General features: G+C 42.8%; 1 protein-coding gene across 4 annotated transcripts in view; it reads right to left on the bottom strand.

The window, feature by feature from the left end:
• SEMA5A (semaphorin 5A) overlaps positions 1-25,275 on the bottom strand; it is a 549,656-nt gene that overhangs the window by 207,562 nt on the left and 316,819 nt on the right. For all 4 annotated transcript variants that reach the window (XM_075921490.1, XM_075921489.1, XM_006111031.3 and 1 more), the window contains 2 exons: positions 22,904-23,002; positions 21,637-21,850 (listed from right to left, as the gene is read on the bottom strand). In XM_075921490.1, coding sequence (XP_075777605.1) covers positions 21,637-21,850; positions 22,904-23,002 — 313 coding nt within the window. The remainder of the gene's footprint in view (positions 1-21,636; positions 21,851-22,903; positions 23,003-25,275) is intronic.

Here is a 25,275-nt window from a genome sequence, read left to right as displayed (position 1 = left end):
CGGCGGACATTTTTATTTAAATGCCGCGGGGGATATTTAAATCCCCCGCGGATTTCCCTACGACGACTGGTGAAATTTACATGCCCCTTCCGGAAAAGGGGCCAGTGTAGACGTAGCCCACAATGTTTCCACTGACTCCCACCATTTTATTTGCTTTAAAACTCACCTTTCTAAGGGTATGTCTACACTACCACCCTAGTTCGAACTAGGGTGGTAGTGTAGACATACTCTAAGTGCTGTAAAATCTCAATGGTTACTCTTAATTGCTTGGAAATCTGCCTCCTGGGAATGCAGAGTCAGCGGTGATCCAATTTTGGGGTCATTTGATCAAAGGGGCCATCCTTCCCCATAAAAAAAAACCCAAACCTGTTCCCTTCTGTCCTCTGGAGAGTGAGATAATAAATGTCTGGATGAATCACAGACAGACCTCATTGTTTTCATTGAGATATATGGTGGATAACTAAGGATAAGTTAATCATACAACCCCATTAGACAGAAGAAGTCATGGAATAGATACCTGCTGGAGGGCCGGTCTTGCCACAGAATTTGCCAAGCCCTTCACAATGTGCTGGGGGGGTGGGGGGAACCAAGGGGGGAGAAGCCCTCAACTCCAGTCCCCCAGAAGAGGCAGCTGACCCTCAGTGGCACCCACTTACACTGCGCTCCACAACCCAACCCTCATCACCACCACGACCATGCTGTGCAAGACTCTGGTGGTGATTTAAAGGATCTGGGGCTGCAGTAGCAGTGGCCCAGAGCCCCAGGTACTTTCAAATCACTGGGCCTCAGAGCAACTGCCCCCTTTTTCCGCTCCCCACCCCCAGTTGGCAGCCCTGCTGGAGGGCACAACGTTTTGTGAGTCATGGGTGATGGCAATTTGACTTTGAAGAGAATGTCATCAGTCTTTATGGGGGAAGGGGCAAATTAGGTATGTGAATGCTTCCTGGGCAGGCAGCAGTATAGGGAAGGATATATTGGGGAAGGGGTACTGTAGTCTGCAGGTCCCTGCTCTAGAGGTGTAGGGACTGAGTAACTTCCCTGTTTTGGGGGTGGGGGCAGCACTTAATTGCACTGGGGAAGAGCAGCATTTTTTATTCCTAATTACAGGGGATGGGGAAGTCTGCATATTGATGAAGGTGTATCAGGGCCCCCTTGCTTGTGTAAAATATGTTCAGGGGAGCCTATATAGGTGATTTACCTCAGACCGTTAGGGAAGGCCTTGAGCTTAATATCCCACTTGGTCTTCTAACTCTCTCTCAGCAGTACAATGTCTGATGTAAAACCATTTCTACTTGCACAAACACTCACCACCTCATTTTTCCTAAAAATATACTGTTGAAAAAATAACTACTAAAGCCTGGTGCTGGCAGTCAGATCTGCTGACACTTCCATCTGTTGAAGTCCACCGTCTTCAACAGGAATCCACAGGAGCATACGGGTTCACACAAAGAAATGTGATTGCAGGGTCAGCACCAAAAGCAGTGTTACTATTGCTGACAGTATGCGTCAATGAGCAAAGGCTTTAGGAATAAAAAAATGTTATGAAATCCAGTCAGAGCATTTTCATCGTCCTTTGATAAATCCATGTAAATCTCTTACTAGGGTCTCTCTGTCTCTCAAACACACACACATACTCACACACAAATACACAAACTTGTACATATAGTTCATTGACTCAAACTAGAACTATAATACATCCACCCACAAATACCTGTATGGACACTTCACTGATTATGATTTGATATAAAGAAGGCCAGCTGCTGTAAGCTGTGAACGCTGTTTCCATTTGCATGAAATGGATTAATACTAGCACCACCTCAGGGGATTCTGTGGATTTGCTGGGATTATCCTGTCAGACTTTATTTCTTTTTTTCATTTGGGGAAAATTTATTGAGTAATTTTGGAGTTTCAGAAAAAGGGTGATTCTTGTTCAACAAAAAATTAGTTTATATATGCCCAGATAGTGCATGGAGACCTGACATTTATCAGTACAGGCAGCTCTTTCCAATAGAACTTTGTAATAGAGGAGATGAAAAGGCTCTTTTGTTTTCTGCTGAATTTGCAGATAGTTCTAAAAGGGTAAATACATTCTGGATTTTGAAGAGCAGTCAAAATATCTCAGTACAGGAATGGTGGATGTGGAGCTGTTAGGTAAAAATGAAGAATACTGCTCTGTATTAATTTGATGAATAGTGTCTTTTACAAGGTCAGTGAGAGAGTTCCTGTATGGCTATATTGGGTTATTAAATTTTCCTGTATGAACACATTGGTCTAGTTTAACTCAGGGCAGTTAGAAAAACTAACAGACAGGCAACATAGTGACTCAAGGTAAGCAACCTCCCAAAGAACACCTGGGAGGCCATTACAAGACAATGGTTAAGGTATTATTGATGAAGATGGCTTCCAGTCTCCAACCCAAATGTACTCAGTTGTTTTACTGTGAGACTTGAGATTAGCACTCCTCTCCCCACTAAACAGCTAAAAAGACTCTCCAGGGGGTGAGGAGGAGGTGTGAGTGAGGTTTTTCACACACACACACACACACACACTCTCTCTCTCTCTCTCTCTCTCTCTGCAGGAGTTTCTGTGTCTGACTGATGGGAAAAGTTAGCAGACCAGTCCTTAAACCCAGCAGTAGCTTGGTGGCTTCTCAAAGCATTCAGCTATCCCTGTGACAACTTCTATGCCTGTTTGTTTTCAACCTTACTCCCAACTTGTTCCAGTCCTGGCCCTGCCTTGGCTCACGCCAGGCAACCTGCCTCTGACTTTTTACTCTGATTCTTGACTTTTGATTCCAGCTATATCCCTTGGCTCTGTCATTTAGCTTTTGACTTCAGCTTTGACCCTGGGCTCCTATTCCTGACTACCAGCTCCTGCTCAGCCTTTCATTGACTGAAGAAAACTTTCATCTCAGTATCCATCCTGATTCACCCAGATTCCACTAAACCACTTACAATCAAGCCCAACACCCTCAATGTTTACATAGATGCAGGATTGTATCAATTTACATAATCTACTTATTCCTTGTGCCTTTATGCTTGAAAGCTAACCCGGGGGGGGGGGGGGGAAGGGGGGGATGGAATATTTGGGACTAGAAGCTATTGGCTTTCACAGTGGTTTTCAAGAAATGGTGCCACCTCTTGGAAGAAGTCTGATTCCCTATCCAAGTCTTGACAGACACAAGAATCTGAAGTAGCTATGGACTCCTAGACATATTAACAAATGAGAATAGCTGGCTCCTCTTTTTGTGATAACTTATTGCCTATAGATGACAAACAGGAGGTGGAAGCCCTATTTTGAAAAGACGAGTATCTCAAACCTGCCAGAGAGCCTTCTACCGCCATACTTAAGGGCTACGTCTAGACTGGCATGATTTTCCGCAAATGCTTTTAACAGAAAAGTTTTTCCGTTAAAAGCATTTGCAGAAAAGAACGTCTAGATTGGCACAGAAGCTCTTCCACAAAAGCACTTTTTGCGGAAAAGCGTCCGTGCCAATCTAGACGTGGTTTTGCACAAGAAAGCCCCGATCGCCATTTTCACGATCAGGGCTTTTTTGCGCAAAACAATACCGCGTTGTCTACACTGGCCCTCTTGCACAAAAGCATTTGCACAAGAGGGCTTTTGCCCAACGGGAGCAGCATAGCATCTCCGCAAGAACACTGACAATCTTACATGAGATTGTCAATGTTCTTGCAGAAATTCAAGCGACCTCTGTAGACAGCTGGCAAGTTTTTCCACAAAAGCAGCTGCTTTTGCGGAAAAACTTGCCAGTCTAGACGCATCCAAGGTGTCTGACTGTCATGGGATGATCAGCAGCTATTTGATATCCTTCATACACTCTCCTTTCCTGATGACCCATTCAGACCACAGATCCATCATGCCATGGATGATGTAGGTACAGGACATGACTCTGAGTCCTGATTGCAGAATGGCCTCACAAGAATTGCATTTATGTTCGAAAGGGATAACTGACACTAAGTATTGAAGCATTTTGGCCAATTCAAGCACTGCCACCTGGTCTCAATGAGCTTCTAGTGGCCAGGCCTATGTGCTTACATTAAAGATTATATAAGGTCCTGCAGTCTCAGTGTTTATACTAATAACCACAATGAAGACCCCTAGGTCTCCTCCTGTCTCTGCCCACAACTCTTCAGCCTGGGGTCTGCTATACCAATGGACTTGACAGTAGAACTTGTAGTAGGACTAGACAATAGAACTGTCATGATCTTAATGGCACTCAGTAACCCTGGTTTTCGTGAAGCTCCTAATAAAGTCAATACCCATTATCTTACACGGTACTATACTTACTAAATGTAAGATGGCTTAGCTCTTCCTGGGAAATGTTTTTCACTAACAGTGGTGTGTCTAACAGCTCCCAACTACAAGATGACAAAGGGGTCCCTCGTATTGGGCAGTGAGTTTCATTGGGCCTGACCAATTCAGTAAGGCACTGTATACACCAATTCCTTAATGTCATAAACTGTATCTGATGTGTGTCATACAAGGTCTCACTGCACTCATTAATGATGTTGTGCAATGTTTGGTATATGTCCTTGGGGACATAAAAATGTGAAGTAAATGTGAAATTAAAATATGTTTGCCAGGCAAATCTGAGGAAGGAGTAAACAGATTTATCCCAGAAGAGATCAGTACCTCCAGCCAGGTGTTTTCAGAGTTGTTTGGCAATCACATGTGAACTGGCCATTCATTGTCCTCAGAGGGGGGACAGAACAGATCAATCTGTATGATAGCAAATGCCTTCAGTTGAAAAGGAGCACAGATTAAGCAATTGTGGCTATCAATGCTTTCATATTATTTTGTTCAACAAGCACAGGCAGTGCTCTGAATTACACAGAAAAGAGAAATTTCAGGAGGTGTAAAATTATCAAAATCTGAATGGGTGTGTTTCTGGCACAAACTGGAATAGAAAATCTGTCTTTTATTTTGCACAACTCTAATTACAACTCTAACTGCACAACTTTAATTACAATTTATCCCCAAAAGGTTCCCATTCTAATTCCAATTTACCTCCAAAAGGTTCACATTTGCTTTAGCTGTAAAATCTGTTGTACTATTTATGCAAAGAGTTTGTCCATGTAGGTTTGTTGTATCCCTGTAAAGAAAGTATCATTTTTAAAATACTTCTTACTGGCTAGTAATAAAAGGGGGTAATAACAAAAATAAATACATAAAAACAAATCCCACACTTAGGGCCTGATACAGAAGTCAACAGATGCCTTGTGCAACAAATCAGGACTTTACAAACTAATAAATTAAGAAACAATAGGACCTAAACAGCTTTTTTTTTTATTGTTACTGTGCTATTCAGACTTGTTTGGATAAGCTATATTTTTAGCCAATGAGCTACATTTCAGTCCAGCAATAGCAAAGTAGCTAGTGAATTAAATTGTATTTAGAAGTAGACCATATGTCTTCCAGCACTTAGGCACTTAGGAATTAAGAGCAGATTTCTGAGCATATGACCTGCTGCTATTAAATTGTAAGTACTGTTTCTTGGAAAGCATGATCCTCCTGGAAATGTTCCAACATCTTTCCTTCTAACCCAAGAAAGGAAGAATCCTGTGCATGATCTTTAATCATGATACTGCCCATTAAGGGGGGATGGGGGAAACATACAGTCCATTCTTTATGCAGATGTGTATCTAGGAAAACGATTTTTCTAAAACTTAGCACAAGGGTAAATGTCCATAAATTCCATCTGTAGATTAAGAGGGAATTCTTCACAATCATACTTGTCTCTTCTGGGAATTCTGAAAACAAAGTAATAATAGCTGATAGCATTGTCGAATTTCAGTGAATTTCTGAAACATGTGATAGTTACTATGCATTCTGTAACCATGGTTATTAGCTGAACCCACCAAAGCCTTTCACATGAAAAACTGTGAAGAGTTTCAAAAAGATCTCACCAAACTAAGGATACGTCTACACTACAACGTTAATTCGAACTAACTTAGTTCGACTTAGTTAATTCGAACTAAGCTAATTCGAACTAACGGATCCAGATTAAAAAACTAGTTCGAATTAGCGTTTTGCTAATTCGAACTAGCATGTCCACATTAAGTGGACCCTGAAACAGGCTTAACGATGGCTGGAAGCAGTGCCGGCAGGGCATCAGAGGAGGACTTAGAGCATGGAGATGCTGTCTCAGGCTAGCCGAGGGCTGTGCTTAAAGGATCCCGACCCCCTCCCCGGACAGACAGTTCTCAGGGGTGCCCCGCTTGCAAAGCAGTCCTGGCTTGGATTGCCCGGAGTACCCACGCTGGGCACAACACAGGACTCGGCCATCAGTCCGGCTGCACTTGCCGCAGGCTGCCATCTGGGGAGAGGGGGCAATTGGGGGGATGCAGGAGAGCTTCCACCCCCAGAAGCCCGCAGAGCCAGCCCAGTCCTCCCCATCGGGGGCTCGTACCCCATTCCTCCCTCACCTCCTTCCACTTACCCTTCCCTAGCCCCTCTTCTTGATGTACAAAATAAAGGAGAATTGTGTTCAAAAATGGAATCTGTCTTTATTGAACAAAACTGGGAGAGACTGGGAAAAAGAGGTGGGAGAGGGGAAGAGAGAGGGTGGGAGAGGGGAGGGCAACTAAAATGATCAGGGGTTGGGAACAGGTTCCATATGAAGAGAGGCTAAAGAGACTGGGACTTTTCAGCTTAGAAAACAGGAGACGGAGGGGGGACAGGATAGAGGTCTCTAAAAGCATGAGTGGGGTGGAGAGGGTGCATACAGAAAAGTTCTTCATTAGTTCCCATAAAGAAGGACTAGAGGACACCAAAGGAAAGGAATGGGTAGCAGGCTTCAAACTAGTAAGAGAAAGTTGTTCTTCACAAAGCAAATAGTCAACCTGTGGAACTCCTTGCTGCAGGAGGCTGTGAAGGCTAGAACTACAACAGAGTTTAAAGGGATGTGAGATCAAGTCATGGAGGTTGGGTCCATGGAGTACTATTAGCCAGGGGGTAGGAGTTCTGTCCCTGCCCAAAGTTTGTGGAAGGCTGGAGAGGGATGGCACGAGACAAATGGCTTGGTCACTGTCTTCGGTCCATCCCCTCCAGGGTCCCTAGGGTTGGCCGCTGTCGGCAGACAGGCTACTGGGCTAGATGGACCTTTGGTCTGACCCAGGACAGCCATTGTAAGCTCAGGGCTCAGGGTCGGGGGTCTCAGTGGACCACCTTGATTTTCATGCACACCTACTCCTGGGTGGCCAGGCTGGCAGCTCTCCTGCCCTAGATGGCCGCTTTCCTGTGCCTAGTGCGGAGATCGTGGACGAGGTCCACGATATCCGCACTAGCCCAGGCGGATGCCCGCCTCTTGCGGTCCCGGGCAAGCTCCCGGGATCCGCCAGCCTGTTCCCGGGAAGACGGGGAGGACTAGGGGGCATCGGGTGGGTGGCTCGAGCCGTGCCAGGTGCAGGGTCTGCTGGCTGGGTGCTGGCAGGTTTGCACCTGGCATGGGCACCGTAGCCAGCCCGTGCCCCTTTAAGGGGTCCGGGGCCGGGAGGGGGGCAGTAGAGTTTCCCTGGTGTTGGCCAGAGTGGCCACCAGGGAAACCTGGGGAGGGCTAGCCTCCCACTAGTTCGAATTAAGGGTCTACACAGTCCTTAATTCGAACTAGTAAATTTGAATGAGGCTTAATCCTCATGGAATGAGGATTACCTAGTTCAAACTAAGCGCTCCGTTAGTTTGAATTAAATTCGAACTAACGGAGCGCTAGTGTAGCGCCTATGAAAGTTAGTTCGAACTAACATCCGTTAGTTCGAACTAACTTTGTAGTGTAGACATACCCTAAGTGACTGGGCAACAAAATGGCAAATTAAATTTAATGGTGATAAATGTAAAGTAATGCACATCTGAAAAAATAATCCCACTATACATACAGTGTGATGGGGATTAATTTAGTTATAACTACTGCAGTGACAGTCAAACAAACATACAGAATGCTAGGAATCATTTTAAAAGGAATATAAAATAAGACAGAGAATGTCTTATTGCCTCTGTATAAAACCATAATACACCCACTTCTTGAATACTGTGTACAGATGTGGTCACCTCATCTCAAAAAAGATATATTGGCATTGGAAAAGGTTCAGAAAAGGGCCACGAAAAGATGAGGGGTTTGGAACAGGTTCCATATGATGAGAGATTAAAATGTCTGGGACTTTTCAGCTCAGAAAAGAGGAGAGTGGGAGGTGTGGGATGGGGAAAGATATGACAGAGGTCTACATAATCATGGCTGGCGTGGAAAAAAATGAATACAGAAAAATTATTCTCTTGTTTCCATAACATAAGAACTAGGGGGTCACCAAATGAAATTAATGGGTAGCAGGTTTAAAACAAACAAAAGGAAGTTTTTCTTCACTCAGCGCACAATCAACCTGTGGAACTCGTTGCCAGCAGATGTTGTGAAGACCAGGACTTTGGTAGGGTTCAAAAAATAACTAGATAAATTCATGGAGGTTAGGTCAATTAATGGCTATTAGCCACAATGAGTAGGAATGGTGTCAGTAGCTTCCGTTTGTCAGAGGCTGGAAACACTGCTCTACAGCCAAAATGCTTCTGAAATAAATGTAGTCAAACTTTACTAATTCTGGGTCACTGAGAACGAAAATGATGCTTAAAATTGTCGACTGGCTCTAGTTTTCAAGATATGCTATTGGGTCAGTATATATGACCCTTGACTTGCTAATGGCAGAGGATAAGTGAGTTATAAAGGGAAGGGATCTCAATTTAAACCAGAAATGACTAAAATACATCTTTGACTGGATCTATGAATAAATCTATGACTGGGTTTGGACAGTACTTGCTTTTTAGGCAAAACAATGAATGATGCAATCTGAAGCTGGTATTGCGTCATACACAATATGAATTGCGTCATGTTATTCCTAGAAGTCATGGATGTTTTGCTGCATAATGGCAATGGTTTGCCATCAATTCCAGTTGGTCATGCAGTCCATATGAAGGAAACCTATGACAACATGAAACAACTTTGGAGGTGCATAAACTATGACCAACATCAGTGGCAGCTTTGTGACGATTTGAAGGTTTTTGCTCTCTTGCTTGGTCTGCAGACTGGATACACAAAGTACTGTTGTTTTCTTGGCGAATGGGATAGTCGTGCAAGAGATTCCCACTACATCGAGATAGATTGGCCACTCCGACAGTCATTGGAGCCTGGGAGGAAAAGTGTTCAGCATCCACCACTTGATGAATCAAGGAAGATTTTGTTACCACCCTTACACATCAAGCTAGGTCTGATGAAGAACTTTGTCAAGGCCATGGACAAAACACAAGCAGCTTTCAAGTACTTCCGTGGAAAATTTCCAAGGTTAAGTGAAGCTAAAATAAAGGAAGGTGTCTTTGTTGGTCCTCAGATTCGTGAACTTCTTCGAGATGATGCATTTGACTATGCACTGCGTGGCAAGGAAAAGATGGCATGGAAAGCCTTCTAGTTAGTGGCATTAAATTTTCTCGGAAACAACAAGGCAGACAACTACAGGTTGTTGGTGGAAAACCTCCTCAAGGCATACAAAAGCCTTGGTTGCAACATGTCACTACATTTACATTTTTTGCACTATCATCTAGATTTTTTTCCACCGAACTGCGGAGCAGTGAGCGACGAGCACGGCGAGCGATTTCACCAGGACATTGCAACAATGGAGAAACGCTATCAGGGCAAATGGAGCCCATCCATGCTTGCAGACTATTGCTGGACAGTGACAAGAGATGCTCCATTTAATGAATACAAGAGACAAGCCAAGAAGCACCGAGTAGACACTGAATAGGACTAAACTATGTACATAATAGTTTTTTGCCTTCTGTTCAATAATAAATTTTATTTATATAACCCTTTTGCTGATTTTTAAAGTGTTACATAAACAGGACAGGTGAAATATTATCATGTAAAGCAACCAACCATAAACACATGAAAAGACCTAGGTTTACAATTTATGATTAAAACTCTACTATCTACACAATATACATAGACGTAAAATGTAAAAACTTAAATATCTTGGAAACAGTAGTCAATCAGTTGTTTTAATTGTCATATTTGAATTCAGCACATCAAAATACATAATAAATAGCACATTTTATCTCGGAAGCAGGCGACTTCTAAAAAATTGTAGACCAGTGAAATGGATGACAACAGGGGGATCATGTGATGATTTTCTGTTCTGTTCACTGCCTCTGGGGCAACTGGGATTGGCCACTGTTGGGAAGACAGGATCTTGGACTAGATGGGACTTTGGTCTGACCCAGTATGGTCTTTCTTATGATCTTATGATAAAAAGTGTCTCTGTAAGACAGGATGCAAACTGCACTGAGAAAGAAAGTATCTATGAACATGCAAATAATCTGGCCAGTGGAGGATGGGGGCTTCTCATGGGCTGGTAAGGCATGGAAAACAGCTACTAAGAACATGCTGCTGGAGACAAAAACATTTGGTCAAAGAGCTAAGACATCTCTTAGCCTAGAGATCACAAATCACAACCCTGAAGGAATAGGATACAGGGGAGGACTCAGTCCTGGAGAAAGACTTACAGATTAACCCTTTGAGGGGAAAAGCACTTTTTGCATGTGTGTAACCCTTGGGATTGAAAGACTGCTCCACAAAGGGATAGCCATTCCCCTGAACCCTTATCTCACCAGATCCTGAGGTTTCAAAATCCCAGAAATATGATTAGATTAAAAACCCATGAAGAAGGGGTCACTGAAAGGAAAGAAAAGCCCATACCTGATTACAGGCAAAGGTTCAGGAAGAATGTAAATTACACAATGAGTACTGCATCAACCAACCTCAGAAGCAGACTATATAGACAAAAGGTGTGGTCTATAGTGTGGACAAAAGGTGTGGACTATATAGACAAAAGATAGCTGTAAACATCTGTAGGTAATAAGGAATTTGACACCAATGTTAGACCTTGTGATAAGGTATATTATGAACAAATTTGGGGAAAAGCCATTGGACATGCTAGGGATAGTAACCGGAGACACATGCAATGTTAAGACACCTTATGGAAATACTGCTTCTCACGTATTACAAGTGAATAGATTTAAAATTAATCACAGCAGAGAAACCATAAGAAACTTGCTGCGTGGAAGGGAAACTGAGGCATGCTGTTTCATCTATGACTGGATGCCACAACCTATACACATTGGAAAACATTAATGTGTACAGTGATTTAAAATCAGCTGTAAAAGCACAAGTGTTAACAGTAATGCAAAGGTAGAGAGAGATGCTTTCTAGCAATCCAGAGAAAACACACTTGCTAACTTTTGAGGTCACAAGACTGGTCCACAATGTGATCAAAGATACGCAGGACTTTGCAAAAGCCTATGTGGGTAGTACTACAATGTTTAACAACACTTGGAGGTTATGTTGTTAAAATGCCGGAGGACCTAAACCACAATGCCTTTGAGTTAGCTAGTAACTAACACTCTTGCAGTAAAGTAAGAGAGAAAGTGTCACTTACTGTACCTCAAATAGCGAACTGTATCTCCCACATTCACCATTTTTAAATGGCTATGATATTTTTAACAATAAATGTCTTGTAAGGTATCCTATGAAAAGTCATGGTTTGCTGAAAATCATTGTTCTGTCAAAATATGTGTAACATAATTGTATATGGAGTTGTAATATGCTGTATGGTTGTTACTGAAATATGTGGCGAATCTAGGAGATGCCCACAGCTAGCTCATCATTGGCAACAAAGGGGATAGGCATTAAGCAACCATCACGAGCCATTTACCAGCAGGGGAATTGTAAACAATAGCTAGCTTACCTCCGTCAGGGTACGTCTACACAGTGGTGCTATTTCGGGATAACGTCTGTTCTGCGCTGTCTACACAAGAAATACATTCAAAATAAGGGGCTTCTTATTCTGGCTTCCTGTAAACCTCGTTGCCGAGGATTAAGGAAGACGCTGGAATAGTGACAGCACCAAATTTCAAAATAAGCTATTTAGAAATAAGATACACAATTTCCATAGTTCATATTGCGTAGCTTATTTCGTGGTGCGCACTACTGTATAGCCATACCCTGACTTAGCAAGATATCAGGACATATGATATTTGAATTCATTTTGGAGCCAGTATTTTTCCAGGCACATGAACTGAGAGTATAAAGTAAGGGGCAGTGACATCATAAATTCATGTCTTTCCTCCCCTATCTATTCTTAAGGTTTGTAAGAAAAATCTTTGAACTGGGGGGATTGGTCTCAGGCTGAGCAGGGAATTCCACTTGCATATTAATAACCATGAACTGGTTACAGTTTCTAGTGGGGTGGGGAAAAACTGCCATAGTCAAATCTTACATGCTTTGATAAAGTTTAGGATTTAGACTAAACGTTTACCTTTTATTTCTTATGTAACCAACTCTAACCTCTATTCTGAATGCTTATAATAACTTAACAACTACCTTTCTGTAATTAATACATTTATTTTAATCGTTTATCTTTACCAGTGAATATGATTGCTTGGGGACTCTCTTCAGATTACTAACAGGGGTGCATGTACACTATTCTTTGATAGAGTGGCAAACTAACTGATGAGCTTTCATTGCTCAAAAGAAGGTCCTGAATCATAGAATTATAGATGATTAGGGATGGAAAAGACCTCAGAATATAGGTTCCAACTTCCCCTCTAGCCAGGGGAGTGCTGCATCCCCCTCCCCCTCAGCTCCATCCCAGGCTTTACCCCCATTCCACTCCTTTCCCCAAGCATCACCCTGCCCCTTTCTTCCCTTCCTCCAAACTCCCACCTTTGTCCTGCCTCCTTTCCCCTAATATGCTCCGTTGTCTCCACTCCTCCCCCTCTTTCCTGGAATGCATGAATGTAGCAAATCAGCTGTACACTGTGCTTTAGAAGCCATGGGAGAGTAGGCAAGGAGCTGGTCCAACAGGCGACAGGCATGAAGGAAGGAAGGCAAAGGGGAGAAGCTTGGCTGCTAGTGGGTACTCATCACCCTCTAATTTTTCCCAGACCCTGAGCACCCACTGAATTGGTATTTATAAGTTATCTAGGTCAATTCTCTGCTCAAAGCAAGACCAACCCCAGCGAGGGCTTTGAGAAGCAGGGCCTTCAAAACCTCTGAGGATGGAGATTCTACCGCCTCCTTAGGCAACCTATTCCAGTGTTTCATCACCATTCTAGTGACATAGCTTTTCCTCATATCCAACCTAGATCTTCCCCCACTACAACTTGACACAATCGTTCTGCCATCTGCCACCACTGAGAACAGCCTACCTCCATCCTCTTTGAATCCCCCTCAGGTAGTTGAAGGCTGCTATCAAATCCCACCTTCTCTTTCTCTTCTGCAGACTAAATAACCACAGTTCCCTCAGCCTCTCCTTATAAGTCATGTGCCTCTGCCCCCTAATTATTTTTGTTGCCCTGTGTTCAACACTCTCCAATTTGGCCACATCCTTTCTGTAGGGGAGGGCACATAAGAGTAGTAAAGTTCCCATCCTGCAGGGAAATACTTCTTATTCAACAGAATGCAAAATAAGTAAATTCAAAATAATAACTCCCAAAATAAAACTCCGGTCATCTGAAGAAGTGGGCTGTGCCCACAAAAGCTCATGATACCATCTACATGTTTTGCTAGTCTATAAAGTGCTACCAGACTATTTGTTGTTGTTGTTGTTGTTGTTTCTAAAATGGAAATAGTGGGTTCCCACTACAGGTGAGCCTTGAAATTAGTTTTGAGGCAGGCTCTGTTAATGTGGACACGCTTCCTCGACTTAGAGCCCCAGGAAACACTGGGTATGTCTACACTCACGGCTTCTTGCGCAAGTATGACCGTTCTTGTGCAAGAATCCGCAGAGCGTCTACATTGCCGGCACGCTCTTGCGTAAGGAAATTTACAGTACGGCGTGGTAAGCGAGGGCTACGCTCTTTTTTAACAGGTGTAAGTCCTCTTGCGCAGGAGCTCTTGCGCAAGAGGGCAGTGTGGACGCTCAGCAGGGATTTCTTGCGCAAGAAAGCCCTATGGCTGAAATGGCCATCGGAGCTTTCTCGCGCAAGAGAGCATCCACACTGCCATGGGAGCTCTTGCGCAAAAGCACAGCACGCACATGGCAGTGTGGACGTTTTCTTGCACAAGATGTTCTTGCGCAAGAAGCCACGAGTGCAGACAGCCTGGGTGTAATTACTTCAAATGATTCTGGGGAGTAGTTATTTTGAAATAGCAGCAGCAGAGTGTTCACACTCATGCTATTTCAAAATAAGCATTATTCCCTGTGAAAAACTGGGAGTACAGATTTCAAAATAACCAACCCCTTATTTTGAAATAATGGGTTTGGTCATGTGGACACTCTGCTTATTATTTTGAAATAACACCCTAGTGTATGCCAGGGCTGGGGCTCTTACCTGAGGCCTCTAGGTGCTTTCACGCAAATACTAAAAATAAAATCAATCCGGCATGTATTGTAAATTAATCGCATCATTAATAAATTGTGGATTTCAATTTTTAAAACAGATTTTATTTCAACTTTTCAAACCAGATTAAACCCCCAGAATTTAGCCTTGGCAATCTACAATATTACAATGTATTATTTAGTGTGTTTGTACTATTACCCTAAACTCAACGGAATCAAAAAAACATTACTCTGAATAATAAGCTTTATACGGTTCAGGTGATTATCCTATAGCTCAGATTACAGGAATCTGAGCTTTAAGATCAGGATCTTGTACACTTTATCTCGTTTTTTATCTGGTATCTTAAAAATGACAAGGTGTGCACAAAGAAACAACTGTGATGATTTTTATAGTCATGCATGTTTTACAATATGGGCAAAATATCATCTGCATCTACTTTTAGAGTTTTGTAGCAAATTCTTTAAAAAAAAAAAAAGAACATTTCCAGTACTAAAAACTACATTTTACTTGTAGAGAAAATTATGATATAATCAAATGAAAATAATGATGTCTTTTTTGCAAAAGCAGTAACAATTGGCAGCTATATGCAGGTTTGCTTTGTATTTCTGTCCTCAGATCTCAGATTTGTAAGCAAGAGTCAAAACTGCAATAACCCCAAGAACACTGTGTTCCAAAATTATTTGCATACCTCTTGGTAAGAAAAGATTGGCTTGGGTAATGCCGTGCTTTTTATTAAAAACTGAAAGATGATCTTGAATTATTGTAACCATATGCATTATGTTTATCAGCATAAATGAAATGATTAATCTTAGCTCTTAGCTCATATTTTCTCCCCACATGTCCAAATTGCAATACAAGTTATTTCCAGAATGTAGAAAACAGTGATAAACAATGATTACAGCAGGTCGAGACCTGTACTATATATATTGAACACCTCTCCTCCCTGTACCACTAGGGAATTTTTATCAACAACAGCTAAGAAACACTGAAAGTATTTATTCTAATTAGTGAAGCTTCCAAAGTTATATATGCCAAAAAGGACCTAAAAAAAGTATTTTAAAAGTATTGCACAAGTCTCAAACTAAATACTTATATAAAACACATATTTTTTTAATTAAAAAATTAAAATAACACCTATCATTGTGTCTCAGTGTCATAAAACCAAATACAATATATTTCAAACTATTCAAAAGAGAACTAAGCAACCCAAATACATAATGGCTGTGTCTACATTGGCATCCCTTTCTGGAAAAGGGATGCTAATGAGACACTTTGGAATTGCAAATCCACGGGGGATTTAAATATCCCCCGTGGCATTTGCATTTACATGGCCGCCGCTTTTTTCCGGCTCGGGGTTTTTGCCGGAGAAAAGCGCCAGTCTAGACGCGATTCTCCGGAAAATAAGCCCTTTTCCAGAGGATCCCTTATTCCTACTTTCAAGAATAAGGGATCCTCCGGAAAAGGGCTTATTTTCCGGAGAATCGTGTCTAGACTGGTGCTTTTCTCCGGCAAAAACCCCGAGCCGGAAAAAAGCGGCAGCCATGTAAATGCAAATGCCGCGGGGGATATTTAAATCCCCCGCGGATTTGCAATTCTGAAGTGTCTCATTAGCATCCCTTTTCCGGAAAGGGATGCCAATGTAGACAGCCAATCACAAAAGGCAAAGGAACGTGGCATAGAAAAATCGATTGTCACCCAAGATAAACCACTTAACCAAAAATAAGGGCTCAGTTCCCAGTGTTATACATCTTCCAATGCCAAGAACCTCCACAGTTAAGAGGGAGTAGTGAAGGTATGCTGCTCAAACACATGACTTGGCAATGCAGGCAGCTCTCTTCAGAGGTTTCTCAAACCTCTGAATTTGCTAGGAAAGAAGCCCACTAACCATTAAAAGGAATTAAGTCCATCCTGTTCCAGTTATCTTGCTCTGAAGCGTATTTACTTTCTCTCTTTTTAAATTCCTACCCTCCTTTTCTTTCTCTTTTTTCCTTCTCCCCCTTACCCCACCTTTCCTTCCCTTATTTATTCTTAGATCTAGACTTCTAACACTCCTGTCATCTGAAGAAGTGGGCTGTGACCACGAAAGCTCATGATACCATCTACATGTTTTCTTAGTCTTTAAGGAGCTCGGGGTACGTCTACACTAGCTCGTTAATTCGAGCTAGGTAGGGTAATGAGGGCAAGCGGAGTTGCAAATGTAGCCCGGGATTTAAATATCCTGGGCTTCATTTGCATGTTCCTGGGCGCCGCCATTTTAAAATCCTCGTGGAATGAGGAGTAACGGTAGTTCGAATTAGGATCTTTAATTCGAACTACCTACTCCGTGCTGCGTGTAGCCGCAGGCACGGAGTTCGGACTAAGGGGGATTTAAAAATGGCGGCGCCCAGGAACATGCAAATGAAGCCCGGGATATTTAAATCCCAGGCTTCATTTGCAACTCCGCTTGCCCTTATTACCCTACCTAGCGCGAACCAGCGTGCTAGTGCAGACATACCCTCGTAGTCTATTTGTTGTGTTTTACGTTTTTCCTGTTACAGACTAACTCAGCTACCCCTATGAAGCTTTTGAGCATAGCCAATGTTTTTTGTAGGCTACTGGCAAGATCTCACAGCAAAGTGCCATTTTGAGCAGCAGAGCAGCAACTCCACCATGTTAGATAAAAGACTGTCTTCCATGAGTGAGCCATCAGGCACCAGAGAAATCTTTTCGTCCTGCCATTATATATGACTGTTGCATAACTAATATTTGACAGGAAGCCTCAATTTCAATTTGTCAAACTGCCATAGTTTTCCTGCTATATATACATTGCACTCTCAAATTGTAGGAACTGAAAGTCCTCACTGTGCTCCAGTGCTGCAAAGCCAGTGCGATTCGCTGGCAGGTGGCTGAGTCATGTGTGGGCAGGCAGACAGACACAACAACAGATGAATGTATCAGTACCTTAATGCCTGAATGCTCCCCCCCTCAGTTAGGTAAAACTTTGCTCCCAACTTTATATTGGATTTGCTTTCAACAGCCTCTAATTACAAGTCTTATATTTTACCTAAAGCTAAAATCTGTGTTCTTAAAATAAGATTTAAATCCCAATAGATTTGATGCTCAAGTGTAAGCATCAATAGAGGGCTAATAGGTACAATTGAAGCTAGTTAGTAGAGAAAATATTAAACTGAGTCATTCTACTTAATTGATACAGGGAGCAGATTTTATTTTACCCTTTGGATACAATTCAGAATGCGAACGGTTAACATGAAGACCTGGCAATAACAATATTTTTTCTACTACAGGGGAATCCTAGTGGAGTAACTAGTCATAATACCTTAATTATATAGATAAATATTGACTAAATAAGAGTATCATACACACAAAGGGCCTGTTTCTCCTCTCATGCCATTTTTGTACTAGTAAAACTCTAAATATCAATGGAGCTGTCTTTACTGACATAATTGTAAAATGAGATTAGAACCATGCAATGTATATCTTTTGTATTTTATATTCTGGAATTTGCTGACATTCTGAGCATATTGCAAAGCTCTTTGATTTTCTCAGACACTCTAAAAGCTTGTCTGCTTTGGGAAATTTCATTGAGCTATCCATGCTAATACACATGGTAATAAAAATGTTCAACACAATTTAGCACTCACTTTATATAAGGACTGTCATGTCAGATGGTCATGGTTCATCCTAGAGTTCTGAACCTGCAAAGATTTACCCATGTGCTTAACTTTATGCATGAGAATAGTCCCATGGGGGGGACACATAAAATTCATCCTCCTAGTGTAGACAAGTCCTAAGGAGGGTTTTGTACACATGTGCAATCATAATACATTACAGCTAGGGTGAGCAAAACATGGCCTGAGGGCCACATCCGGCCTGCCAAACAACCAGATCCAGCCCACCACCATTCTGCATCCCAGTGGGAGAGATTGGGGCAGGCTCCCTGCCTGTTACGACCCTACATGCCACTCAAAGTGTTCAGATGCAGGGGCCACGTGCTCTCTGCACGTTGCGCACCCTGGGATAGGGGACTTTGCACTCTGCCCCTGCCCCAGCATAATTTTGCAGCTCCCATTGGACAGAAACTGGCCAGTGGGAGCTGCCTGAGCCATGCTTATGGTGCACGCAGCGCACAGAGGGCCCCCCACAGGGAGCACAGCACACAGAGAGTACATGGCCCCTGTGGCAAGCTGCTTTGAGTGGTGTATGGGGTGCAGCAGGCAGGGAGCCTTCCTGAAGGTCCCACTGTGCTGCTCTCTAGGAGCTGCCTAAGGTAAGCGCCTCCCTGCCACAGCCTGACACCTCACCCTTTCTCTCCCCCCAGCCTTCTGCCCCCCTTCCCGCACCTCAATCCCCATCCTGCCCTAGGTCACAACCCCTCCCAGACTGTGCACTGCCTTCTACACCACTCCGCCTGGACAGACTCCTCTTCTGCACCCATACCCCTCCTAGACCCTGCATGCCCTACTGTACCCCAATCCTCTGCCCCACGGCACAACCCCTTCCTAACCTACACCCCCTCATGCACTCCAATTCTCTGCTCCAGATCACAATCCTCTCCCAAAAGGTCATAACCTCCTCCTTCACTCAAACTCACTCCCAGACCCCACATGTCTCCTGCATCCCAGTCCTTTATTCTGAGCTCCCTTCTGCACCCAACATCTATCCCAAACCCTGCATTTCCTCCATTATTATCATGGAAGAGGGTGGCCCCAGACCACTTTCCAAATTCTTGGAGTGGATCTCTATAAGAAATTGTTGCCCATCCCTGCATTTAAGGGTATTTTTTTAAAGTACCACCTACAACTTTAAAAATAAATAACTGAATGGATTGCATTATGCCCTGTTGTGCCTCAGGGAAAGTCAAGGTGTATCTGCTTCTCCCAGCAGAAAGTCCTTATCAGCTGATTATCACTTGTGACAAAGTAACACTTCCTAGAAATATTAAATTATTAGCTATAGTAGCAGGCCATGTTGTAGTCTAGTGTTCCTCCTTAGGCTATGTACAGCTTCAGTTTTGTTAGTTTGCATCTTAAGGGAGTATCCATCAACCCTGTTAACTCAGAACAAACATAACTGAAAAACACACCCTTTATGCCTGTCAGGACAACTCCCTACCAAGAGAGCCAGAAGAATTCAATTTATTCCGTTGTTTACTTTTTGCTTTTCCAAGTATTTAACAGAAAACATCAAGACAGGTTACTTCTGCTGGCAGACTGAGTTTTCCTGTGTAAGCACACCTGAGAAACACTACAGTTATCTCTATGTCTGCCAGTAGAGACATGTATATGTTGTTTATCATCCAGTTTCTACATTTCTGCAAACTGCTGCTGTATTTTATGTTTCATCTCACGATAATTTAAACATTAAACACATACACAGAAGTACTATATAGTGCTGCCTGTAAGGTCCTGCACTTGATCTATTTTCACACATTTGTAATTGCTGTAAACAGTCGCTCTAGACTATAATTTGCCATTGAAACCATTCGACCACTCACATTCCTATTGAAGTAAATGGGAAGTTTGCCATGTCTACGCATGAGAAATTTTTAATGGTTCAAATAAAGTCTGCTTAGCTGTTTCATACCTGCATAAACACAGAAAAATAGTTCTTGGGCACTTTCACCCTTCCCTGATTCCATCTGTGTAATACTAGCTACAAGACTAAAATTGTATAAGTCAGATCATTATAGATTTTTATATGACAATTTAACAGATACATTTTAAAACTATTGTAAAATCACAGCAAGCAATAGAAGAACAATTAGGTATTTAATAATCAAACAAATATTTATTAAAATATATTTTTTCAAGCCAACACCCTGCGTGGCAGGACCAAGACCCTAGTTATTATCAGAACCAGTCTTTTCAAAAAGCGGTTTTTAAAGTAGAAATCAGCAACTCAGAGGGTATCTCTAGACTATACAATTTTTTCAAAAAAAGTAACCTTTTTTCGCAAAAACTTCCCCTGCGTCTAGACTGCTGCCATGTTCTTTCGAAATTAAATCAAAAGAACATGGGGTTTTTTTCGACCGTGGTAAACCTCATTTTATGAGGAAGAACGCCTTTTTTCAAAAGTGCTCTTACGAAAAAAGGCGTTCTTGAAAGCAAACAGGGTTTTTTCGAAAGAGAGCATCCAGACTGCCTGGGTTGCAGTCTAGACGCAGTCTAGACGCACTTTTTCAAACAACGCTTTTTCAAAAGATTGCTTAAAAAAAAAAAATCTTTCAAAAGAGGCTTGTAGTCTAGACATAGCCAGAGGCAGTAACAATATTTTTCAAATGTTTTCACCAAGCAAGTTTCATATACATTTATTACAGAAAACATGCATACTTTGCTACTGCCTCATTTACTTGCTATTGTGAGACCATCACATAGCCAATGCTGCTCCATTCACCAAGATTTCCAGACCAAAGTAGTTTGGATAAGCACCCAGAACTCATACATCATGACTAAAAGAGTGCAAAGTTGAAAAGTGGATCAACAGTTAGTTAAACAAAGCATTCTGTCATGTTCTTGATTTGTTCATTTTAATTTACAAGATTAGTTACATTAAAAAAATGTCTACTTTAAAAATTAAGAATGATTTCTATCCTGATGGCCCTCGAGGTTCAGGGCTCTCCCCCCAGCTTTGGGGAGCCCACACTTGCACTCCAGCCCCACCCCTCACCATGGCCCAGTGGGGCTGGAGAACACAAAATCTATTAGCCTGGGCCCCCCAGTGGAATGTGAGGAGTGTCTTTTTCCTTCTCGATCGGGGGCCATGTCAGTGAGGTTTTTGTACTCCCCTGACTGATTTTTCTGTGGGTCAGTGGCCCCCGACCCAAAAAAGGTTCCTCAGCCATCCTCTATAGGGATGCCGTTTTTGGCACTTAGGACCTGAGTGACCTCAGCACTGAACCTAGAACCCTGGTCAAAGAAGCATAATCATTTGTGTGTGTTTGTGCATGTATTTCCTATTGACTATTTCTGTAAGTAACAAATATTGTATACACATTGTATACGCGCACATTGGAGACAGTTTGACCCCCAAGAAACTATAACTCACAAAGTCCTTCCTCAAGGTATTGTTAGTTGCAGATTTTGCTTTGTGTTACAGTCCAAAGTAAGAACGCTCTAAAAAAATGTTTAAAAGATTAAAAAACAATTTTAACAGCATGCTTACTCGAAGCACAGGCTTTGAAGAATGTGGGTAAGGAGACACTGGGGTATAACAAAAACAAAAGCACTGAGGCTTGTCAATACTTGCCATTTAGCCATTTGGAGTTGTACTGTGCAGTGCGGAGAGGAGGAAGACCCCCCAGACTGCGATAAATGGCAGGATCCCTTCCTGGGAAATCCATGGCTGTAGCAGCATATAACTCCCCACTAGAAGTGAGAAGAGCTGTGGAATTGTGTTGGGGACTGTACGGGCAGCGAGCCATGCCACTGATCTGATCGTGTATCTCTGTCAGGTTGCTTAACTGGAACAAAAGCAAAAAAATCTCCATAAGAATTATTATTCAAACAATAACATCAGTGAAGAAAAACACCATGAGTTCAGCAAATGTCTTATTTACATACATGGGTACCAAGCACACTTCTTTCACACCTTTTTTCCAGGCCCGTGTCAGAGATGTAATTTATCTCTAGTGACACGGATACCAGCAGAGCTGATGCAGGCCTGGGCACACTCCTTATGTCGGGCTCTCTGATTTTCTGCAGAGACGCCGCTTAATCTCAAAGTGTTGGGCACCGTTCTTGATGGTGGTCCTCCAGGTTATCCGATCCTTCACCTGCCTCTCCCAAGTGTCAGCATCAATGCCTACCCTTCTGACCAACATGCCTCAGCCCTAGCTTGAAAGGTACTTTTAGAGAGGTAAGAGGCTGGTTCAGGCTTGAAAATTGATTCAATCTCTCTCTGCCAATGAGAGGACTAAATAAAGTGAAATAAGGTGGTGTTTTTTGTGATGTGGAAGTGCGTTCACTGTGGACATCTCAACAACTCACACAGGCATCTGATAAGATAGCTCAGTGCTTCTCAATCTGTGGCTTGGTGCCCGTTGTGGGGCCAGGAGCAGGTGTCGGGGGGGCCACCCAGCAAGGCCAACATTAGACTCGCTGGGGCTCAGGGTAGAAAGCCCTGCCACATAAGGTCAAAGCCTGATCCCTGAGCCCCATCGCTTGGGGCTGAAGCCTGAGCACTGTAGCTTTGATGAAGTCCTTGTGGCATGGGGCTCCAGGCAATTGTCCTGCTGGCTACCTCCTAATGCTGGACCTTGCTTTATATATAGAAATCCAGTTATTGTGACTCCTGCGCTGTGGAGTTTTTACAGCATGTTGCATGGGTCTCAGAAAGAGGTTGAGAACCCCTGAAATAGATGATACTTTCAGTAACTATCTAGGGCTGTATTGAGCTAACAACCTAAAAGTGAAATTTCCCATTACTAATCTGCACATCCCCTTAGCTGTTTTGTTTCACAATGGCAATAGTGATCATTTCTGTGAACACACAGAATCAATTTATTTACTCATACCGTTCGATTGGTGCAAATAGGAGTGAAAGCATTGGTTCCACAAGTGAAGAGTCGGTCACCGCCCACAAGAAGCACACGGATATAGTTCTGGCATTCTTCCTGTGATGCAGAAAAGAAACAATGTATTTAGCAATGCTGCAAAGAAGAAGGAGGCCATTTAAAACTTGCACATCAGAGCTACATGACCACATGTGAAAACTTAGAAAAGCAATGCTTGAATATACCTGATGTATGAGAAATCAATAAGCACTTGCATTGAATTCATAACTCTAGTTAAAGAATACATTCTGTCCTTAAGAAAAGCCCATAATAGGGTCAAATAAACCTGTCCAGTACTGAATACATCTGCCAAATTGATATTTTAAAGGTCCGGTTAATTTTTTACATGATATACACCACTCTGAATAAAAATGTCAGTCCCAAATCAAATGCTATATCTCAAAATAGGCCAGACTACAGGGCGACGGTGATCAATAGGTCACTAGCTTGGGTTTGTTGGAACTGTCATAGATATACTTCATGAGCTAGATCTTCAGATGAGGGTTTGGCTCTATTACTTCAATGGATGATATTAGAAGCATATTAAATTATCCACAGGAGATACATTTCTCCGGGCACAGAGGTTCCTCAACATGACCTCTAAAATGATCTCTTCAAATAACATGTAAGCTCACTCTGTATGTTACTTCGTTTTTAACTATATTACAGCGTATGATTGTTTTATTAAGTATAAACTCTGAAATTGGAGCTATTAAGAGGACAACCAAAACTTTCATGGCTGGGTTCAGGTATGCATTCCCTAGCAGAGGACTTTTTGCTGAAATACTAAAAATCTATTAGAAGTGTAAATCAAAAAGATACAGACACTCCTTTTGCAGCTTGAATTCACTAAAACTCAAGCCAAAAATATGCTTATAAGAAAACAGGTTGCAGACACCTCTGGCTTGAATGAAAGCTTAAGCAGCTTTCAACTTTGCTTCTACTTCTCAAGAAGGTCTTGGGCTAAAGTTTTAAAGCACATTGAAATGTAGCAATGTGACTCCTGATATTAACTAAGGTCATGCAGCTAAATCCACAGTCTTTGAAAAGGTAACTTGTTATCCTGCAGAAAGCACCGTTTTCTGGGCTTTAGCTATAAATACTGACATCAAATACAGTTGTGCATATGTTTTGCAAAAAGGTAGCCATCTAAACGCACTGGAGTACACCATAACATTTGTGGCAATGTTTTGCATTGCATATAGCCACACATTCATCAGTCAACATTTTAAATTCAAAAGAGGAACATATGGTGTCTGAGCTACGCTGAGAGGTAAGGAAGTATTTGTACCACCTTGACTGGCGATGGCTAGAGGGAATGGGATAAATTCAGGCCTGATATGAATCTGCAATTGCAGTGACTTCTCCAGGGCTGTGTTGTAATCACAATGTGGGCAAAAGCAAGGAAGCCATATTACCCTGAAATGAGCTGCAGGGAGCAACTTCACTCCTGATCTTTCCTACATCTATAAAAGGGTAACACATTTTCCTCAGTGCAGCCCCTCCCCCACAATACTTGCTTGCACATGGAATGGAAAATGTACCATTCATTTATAAGAGAACAGGAGGAGGCCATTAGAGCTCCAGAGTCCATCATAACAGCCTGCACCACCATGTAATCCTGCCCTGCCCTTGCAGGATTACAAGAGAAGAGGCACTGGCCAGTATCCCATCTCCCCTAGCTGTGTTGGCGTTAAATTACCTAGAAAAGTTGTGGGATCTCAATCACTGGGGATTTTTAAGAGCATGCAACATTCTATAGGTGGGAATATATTAATCATGTTCTAGAATACCCAATAGTACTTACAATGTAATATCGGATATAAAATATATTTGCATGTGGAGATGTTTAGACTATCATATATATAGTTGCCCAGTGTCTGAGAGTCTGTAACGCCGAAATGCTGGCTGTTCCCTCTGGGGGGCTCTGTTGCCTGAATTGCTGGCTGTTCCCTCTGGGGGGGGGGGGCTGCTGCCTGAAATGTTGGCTGTTCCCTCTGGGGGGCGCTGCTGCCTGAAATGTTGGCTGTTCCCTCTGGGAGGTGCTGTTGCTGAAATGCTGGCTGTTCCCCCTGGGCAGCCCGTGCTGCATGGGGAGTGTGGGGCCCAAACGGCCGCTTGTACCGCTTGCTCCCCCGCGGCGGCCCGGCTGAACGGCGCAAAAGTCAGCCGAGCACCACGGCGGGAGGGGAAGGGGGACGGGGTGGTGATGTGCGGCGTGACAGCGGCTCCAGGCCCCGCCCCCTGGCCGTGAACATCATTGCCCCGCCCCCCTTCACCTCCCGCCGTGGCACTCGGCTGACTTCTGCACTGCTCAGCCAGGCTGCTGTGTG

Source organism: Pelodiscus sinensis, chromosome 2 (assembly GCF_049634645.1).
Source record: "Pelodiscus sinensis isolate JC-2024 chromosome 2, ASM4963464v1, whole genome shotgun sequence".
In the NCBI taxonomy this organism is placed as follows: domain Eukaryota; kingdom Metazoa; phylum Chordata; order Testudines; family Trionychidae; genus Pelodiscus; species Pelodiscus sinensis.
This window is presented reverse-complemented; position numbering and strand designations above follow the sequence as displayed.